The sequence below is a fragment of the Notolepis coatsorum genome (genome assembly GCF_963971535.1).
Source record: "Notolepis coatsorum genome assembly, contig: SCAFFOLD_774, whole genome shotgun sequence".
NCBI classification, from domain to species: Eukaryota; Metazoa; Chordata; class Actinopteri; order Aulopiformes; family Paralepididae; genus Notolepis; species Notolepis coatsorum.
The window spans coordinates 1-7500 of record NW_028170463.1 but is presented as its reverse complement, the minus strand read 5'-3'; the positions used below and the strand labels follow the sequence as shown (position 1 = coordinate 7500).

Sequence of the window (7500 nt, the reverse complement as noted above, 5' to 3'; positions counted from 1 at the left end):
CCCCGCCAGCTTCTCCCACCCTCTAATACAGCCAATTGTATTAGTGTGAACGGCCAGCCAAGCTGGTGACAACCCCGGAGCTGTGAGCTGGATTCAAACAGGCGAATCCAGCGTCTCCGGTGTTGGTGACGAACGCAATCTCCGCTACGCCACCTGATGACAACACATTTTATTCAAATCTAGTATAATAGAATCTAAAGATCCCTCGTACCTTCACATCCCACTCCAGCAGAGCCTTGTGAGCCGACGTTTGACTGACAGGGTGACAGCACTCCTCCTGACGCTCCGTCTGCCGGGTCAGCCAGCTGTGCAGCCGGCGCAGACGCCTCTCTCTGTCTGCGCAGACGTGGTGCATCTGCTCGGTCGTGCGTATCTGTGGGGGGTGGGGGGGGGGGCGAAGCCAAAAAACACTGATCAACCCAACCCTTATACGCTAAGTAATCATCTGAAGATGGTAAGTTGTGGACGTTTATATAGTTGAAGGGGAATTTCGCAGCTTTTTAACATTAATTCTATCATTCGTCGGTTGTGAGGAGGACATGTGTATAATCAGACATAAGAGCGATGCACTGCTCTGTTGTTATATTTTTATTGAACCATTTTATCACACTTTTTACTGTTCGTTCTATTCTATGATAAATAACAAGAAAAATATGATGTAATGTTCTAAATAATACCTCTTCTGTATTAGAAAATCCAGCTTTAAAAAATATATCTTTATCTTTTCAATGTAATGTAAATTATAAAACAGTAACCTCACAAAGATACTAATTTAAAAGTGCACTATGCAGTTTCAGATTTGTTGCAATTAGTGTACTAAACTAATTTATTACACACATAATCCTTATGATTGTATCAATGTATCATAAGCATCTTATCAAACCAAAACATCATTTTGAGGCATCAAAATAGTTTTCAATTATTTTCTTTCTCTCTCTGTATAGCTGCATTCTTCAATCAATTTGGTCAACTTTGCCATCAAACTCTCGCCTCGCACTGCTTTGTTTGTAATGTTTTGCTGTGTCCATGTGAGCTTTGAGATCGTCAGCACCTTTATTAGACACATAAACATATGGTCAAGCTTTGCACGCGTTGCACTCCGCTTCCAATTAGTCTCGACCGGGATGATAAATTGGAAATTTTCTCTGCAGTTCATCTGTAATGTACATTTTCGCGTTTGCTTTGTGCGGAGCCAGCAATGCTGGTCGGATCTGTCCGACCATATATATATATATATATATATATATATATATATATATATATATATATATATATATATATATATATATATATATATATATTTCTTTTTTATCCCAAGTTCTCACATTACATTCACCCTGAATGTTAATGTTATCCAGGTGAAAAGTTAACTTCATTCAAGCGAGGCATTGCAATCCTTGACATAAATCATTTGATGAATAATTAACACTATGATCGCCGGTGAACGAGTTTACACGTCATTCCTAGCCATGCTCATTCTGCCGAAGACGCCGTAACTCGTCTTTGATGTCAATATTTCAAAAATCTGTCATCGAAATCATATTTCCTTTCCGGAGCCCTGAGACACACTGCAAAGCTCCACTGAACTCTCTAGCGGTTCAAGAGCGCCATCTGGTGGCCGATCGGTAGATCGCCAACCGGAAATTAACCTTTGAACCGGTAGTGCTCATCCATATGTGGTCCGGGCAGCGTGTTGCTTAATGACAAGCAAGCAGTGCAAAAATGCGGAAGCATTCGTCACCGCACGCCACTACAGTAAAGCGCCTTTCTTTTCAGGCCCGCTTAGACAAATGCTATGGCATTTCCGCGTACATTGCAACGAATCACTTGAAACCTCGGCTGGCTGTCTATTGCCATTCTCTAAGTCAAACTCTAACCTTAACCAGCTCCTTAACAGCGCCTAAACTTAACCCTTCTAACCTTAAGCAACTCCGAAACAATGCCTAACCTTAACCAACTCCGAAACAATGCCTAAACTTAACCGGCGAAATGAATGCACGTTAAAAAATATTGCCAATCTCTAAGTCAAACTCTAACCTTAACCAGCTCCTTAACAGCGCCTAAACTTAACCCTTCTAACCTTAAGCAACTCCGAAACAATGCCTAACCTTAACCAACTCCGAAACAATGCCTAAACTTAACCGGCGAAATGAAACGGCGAAAGAATGCGAATGCACGTTAAAAAAAAATAAAAATAAAAAATTAAGGGAATCAAACTCGCCAGCAACGAGCCGTAGGATCCACAGCCATGCAGTCTTGCCAATTGAGCTATTTCTGGATACTGAATAAGGGGCGGTTACTGGCATATAATGAGCTCCGCTCGTGTCGAACCAAGGCGGGATCTCATGCGCATGCGCGGGCACCTCGCGAGCACGCCGGCGCACGCACGCACCTGAGCGAGCACGCCGCCGCCGGCGCACGCACCTGGGCGCTGGGCGAAGGAAAATGAAAGGCGCATTACCGCACGCCACTACGGTACCTGCGGTGACGAATGCTTCCGCATTCTTGCACTGCTTGCTTGTCATTAAGCAACAGGCGTCCGGGCACTCGCTATCGTTAGAGAGACTCCGTCTTGATACAGTGAACATCGATCGGTGCAAATAACTCATGATTTGGACGTATATACTATTATACAACCTGGAAATGGATCGGGCATTTCTACATCCCATAATAGAAAAAATTCTGTTCCACGCTCATCTGCCAGCGGCGCGAGGAAGCCACGGTAAGATTCAGCGTTATATTCTAACGTGTTCGATATAAACTGCTATGATGAACATACCCACTCTGGATGAATCATCTAACGCTGCCCACAGAATTATAAACGATCCCCCGCCCATCCGGTCATCATCAGATGATACGTAGAAACTTCTAGAAGCACATCCAGTTGACATTTTTTATCTCGCACAGATTCCTACCAAACTGTATTTGATCATCAATATAATGCATTTAGGGCTATAAATCACGTTCTGAAGAAAGCTGCAGAAAACGATAAAAACATACTTATACTTTAGACCATATTTTAGTATGAATATGTGAATGAAAAAGTTTAACGTTGCTACACCCTGAACAATACATATAGGACATTGAATGGGCCATAATAATGGCAATTTAGCAATAGAATTTAAAAAGTTATAGCCCTGCAAAGAAGGGGAACTTCTCCATAGACAAATAGAGCTGGCGAGGGATGGTAAATTATGAATTTAACCCATGGCGATTAAAGTGTTAAATCAAAGGAAATGCGTTTGGGTCTGAGAGTGTGGCTGGTCTGCCGTTCTGCAGCTGGATACTATTGGTTTGTTTTGGCAAAATTCTTCTGCTCTGTGTGACAATAAATAAATGAATGATGATATTGCGTTTATATATGCAATTTAAAACCAAAACTAAGGCCTCGGTATGAGTTTAAGACGTGAACATGGTCATGTTTGTTGAATAAAAAAAAATAGGTAAAAAAAAAACGATTTCAGATGTGCGCGGGAGCGTTTTGCCATGTGCGCGCGCCTTAGGGGGAACATTGACCACAAGCCCAGCTCCATTCAGCTCTATAGCACTGGAGCACCACAAGCCCAGCTCCATGCAGCTCTATAGCACTGGAGCACCACAAGCCCAGCTCCATTCAGCTCTGTAGCACTGGAGCACCACAAGCCCAGCTCCATTCAGCTCTATAGCACTGGAGCACCACAAGCCCAGCTCCATGCAGCTCTATAGCACTGGAGCACCACAAGCCCAGCTCCATTCAGCTCTATAGCACTGGAGCACCACAAGCCCAGCTCCATGCAGCTCTATAGCACTGGAGCACCACAAGCCCAGCTCCATTCAGCTCTATAGCACTGGAGCACCACAAGCCCAGCTCCATTCAGCTATATAGCACTGGAGCACCACAAGCCCAGCTCCATTCAGCTCTATAGCACTGGAGCACCACAAGCCCAGCTCTATTCAGCTCTATAGCACTGGAGCACCACAAGCCCAGCTCCATTCAGCTCTATAGCACTGGAGCACCACAAGCCCAGCTCCATTCAGCTCTGTAGCACTGGAGCACCACAAGCAGGGGCGGGGCTAGGGGGTGGCTACTTGGGCTCAAGCCCCGAATGTTTTCTGAAAAGCCCCGAATCTACTTAATTTTTTTTTTTTTTTTGACAATTTATCATTGTTACATGAAAATATGTTTGCACCAGATTTAGCAGAAGCTAATTTCCAACTGTGGTCTATCCAGCTGCTAACTGTATTTGAGTGAGTTAAGTCTTGGTGTTATGGTAGACTCAGACCTAAGCTTTAAATCACAATCAACAAGTTGACAAAAACTTAATTCTTCCACCTTAGAAACATAGCTAAAGTACGGCCATTTATAAATCAAAAGGACCCTGAAAACCAGATCCATGCCTTTATCTCAAGCCAACTCGACTACTGTAATGCACTCCTTACCGGCCTCCCGAAAAAATACAATGATAACTATTTTATTGCAATGCACTATTGCATTATTTTATTCTATTTTACTAACTATTTTATTGCACTGCACTATTTTACTTTGTATCAGTGAATCATAGACGCCTGGCCATAAGAGCATTCGGAGCATCTCTGCTCTCCCACTATTGAACTTGGGGGAGCAAAGGTATGCTCTTGCTCCACCACTTTTTGATCATATGAAAAATATGATATATCCCCCCCCAATATATAAATCTAACCATAACTACGTTATGGTTAACTGAGTTTTATAGTGAAAAGAGCAGCTTTATTGGTCAAGATTGAAGGCTCTATATTGCAGGAAATTGCATGTACAGGTTCATTAAATTCAAAGAAAAATCTGCCTTGGAGGGGGTCGTGACTGACCCCCTCCAAACCACCCCTTGCATGCAAAAAAAAAAAAAAAAAAAAAATCAAAAAAAGGGGGACCTATCTGGGCTAAGCCCCGGATCTCCTACAATCCTAAATCCGCCCCTGACCACAAGCCCAGCTCCATTCAGCTCTATAGCACTGGAGCACCACAAGCCCAGCTCCATTCAGCTCTATAGCACTGGGGCGCCGACAGACCGATCTCTACAGAAGATATCTTCAAAACTCAGCAAGTCACAATGAAACTACCTGGACATAGGGCTGGGTGATAAATCTTTTTATCGATTAATTCGAATTCAAGATTTAGGACTATGTTTAAAAATGAAAATCGATTTTCACTTTATTTTAATTTTAATTTATTTTTACATTTTTCAATTGTCACCTTTTATTTTACAAAAAGTGATGATTGGTGAAGTTAGATTTACACTTTATTAATCCCAATAGGGAAATTCATTCTTGTTTGATGATCAAGAGGAACCTTTTATTTGTTTTAAGTGAAGTTTGGTGAAAAAGCAAGTTATTGCACTATTAATCCCAATAGGGACATTCATCTTTGTTTGATCAAGAGTAACCTTTTATATTATATATATATTTAAATATATATATATATATATTTTTTTTTACGTGAAGATTTGTGAAAGTTAGGTTTGCACTTCAATCCCAATAGGGAAATTCATCTTGGTTTGATAATTTTTTTTGTGTCAAATAAAAAAAAGCTTATTTGAATGATTTCCTTGGCGTTTCTAGTAAAAAAAATCGATTAAAATCGTAAATCGGATGTGGTGTGAACAAATCTGAGATTTTATTTTTAGGCCATATCGCCCAGCCCTACCTGGACGGCTACGAAAAACGACTAATGAAACTACGAGAGGCTGAAATCACACTCACCTGGCTCGCAAGATCCCCTTGTAATTCCTGCCATCGCAGGTAGAGGGCGCCGAGTCGCTCAGTGAACAGCGTGCCTTCCGCCCCGGCCACCTGAGGTCCCGACTGGCACAGGAAGTCCAGAGTGAGCCGCCCGCTGGCCACCGCCGCCTTCAGCTCCTTGGTAAGTAAGTAAGTAAGTATGTAAGTATTTATAAAGCACCTTTCATACATGTTATGTAGCTCAAAGTGCTGTACACAAACATAGGCATATATAACGATAAAAGTAATAAAGTCACAGTGATCAGTTAAGATCAATGTTTAAAATAAAATAAAAAATAAAAATAGAAATAAATAAATAAAAAATAAAGATAAAAGTAAAATAAAATAAAAGCATCACATTAGTAAGACAACAGTAATAAAAGTACGGCAATAGGCAAAGTACAGTAAAATAACGTTTCAGTAAAAGATCAGTACATAAAAAATAAAAACAATAATAAAAACATTTCAATAAGATACTCGCTTTCCCTAAGGCATGGTACACTATTTGTAAGCTAGACTGTATAGGTACGTTTTTAATTTTCCTTTAAAAATGTGTATGGAGCTGGCGTTTCTGATGTGTGTTGGTAGTGTGTTCCATAGTTTTGGGGCATAGTTGGCAAATGCCATACTTCCTATCCTGTTTTGGTTTCTGGGTGTGTCTAGTAAACCTGTAGTGGATGACCGTAGCGTTCTTGAGGGCAGATAACTAACTAGGGAATTTGCTATGTAATTTGGGCCTTGCTCAAAACCACACAGAGCACACCGTCTTAAAGTTTTTTTAACTTTAAAACAGGATTTGTAGGCAGATTGATAAAACAGTTTATGCAATCAGAGCTGACCTAAACCCATAACCTTAGGAAACACATTTAAAAAGTTTTTTTTTTAAAGTGACTGTGAAGACCTGGAGTACCTGGCAGCCCTGGTGTCTACTGTGTGAAGATACTGTGTGAAATGTGAATAATGATGACCGGAGTGGTGGACGTCCCGTGATGGTGATGACCCGGGAGGGAAAATAGATCCACCATCAGCTCTATTTTTCAATCTTTCAAAATGTTCAGTTGCTATTGCATCCACTTATCTGTGTTTCACTACACATATGAGTGCATGCTTACCAACTGTCTCGCCTGTTTTATTACAACACTACTATCACCGACATCGAAGAAGGGAGATTCCCCCCCCCTTGAACGGCCCTTCTAAAGGTTTCTCTCCTCCACATTGCCTGTGGTGCAGTTTTAGTGAGTTTTTCCTTAACTTTGCGTGGGGTATGTCTGGGAGCGTTGCATTCATTTATTTTAAATCTTTTGGACTTCATGGTGTTTTTGTTTTGTTCTTCATTGTGATGCCAACAACGGCGTAAATCGTTTTTGGGATCAATATTTCATTTTTTCGCCATGGCATTCATAATTCATCCAGTCTCCCTCCGGACTGCAGCGGCACCCTGTATGAGATTGCAATGCGTCAATACCACCGCCTGGTGGATGGTCGGGCGAGTTACACTCTCGCCAAAACCGGAAGTGAATGAATGAATGAATGAATGAATGATGAATGAATGAATGAATGAAAACTTTATTAACAGATTGCAGAATGGGTACAGTACAGTACAGCTCAATACATACAATTGTTAAGGGTATGCAGACCAGAGAAAGACTTTCGTCTTGTTTACATCAGGGTCCCCCATTTTCAATTCATCGTAACATATAATATGACATACATGACATACAGATAGACAGTACTGCTACATCTATACATTTATGACATACCAGATTT

The 7500-nt window shown here is 41.2% G+C and overlaps 1 protein-coding gene across 1 annotated transcript in view; it reads right to left on the bottom strand.

The window, feature by feature from the left end:
• LOC311248519 (nesprin-2-like) overlaps positions 1 to 5871 on the bottom strand; it is a gene marked incomplete at both ends in the record, with an annotated part of 61627 nt that extends 55756 nt beyond the window's left edge. Inside the window, 2 exons of the mRNA XM_084339385.1 lie at positions 212 to 373; positions 5716 to 5871. Coding sequence (XP_084195511.1) covers positions 212 to 373; positions 5716 to 5871 — 318 coding nt within the window. The remainder of the gene's footprint in view (positions 1 to 211; positions 374 to 5715) is intronic.
• Positions 5872 to 7500: the final 1629 nt, after the last annotated feature.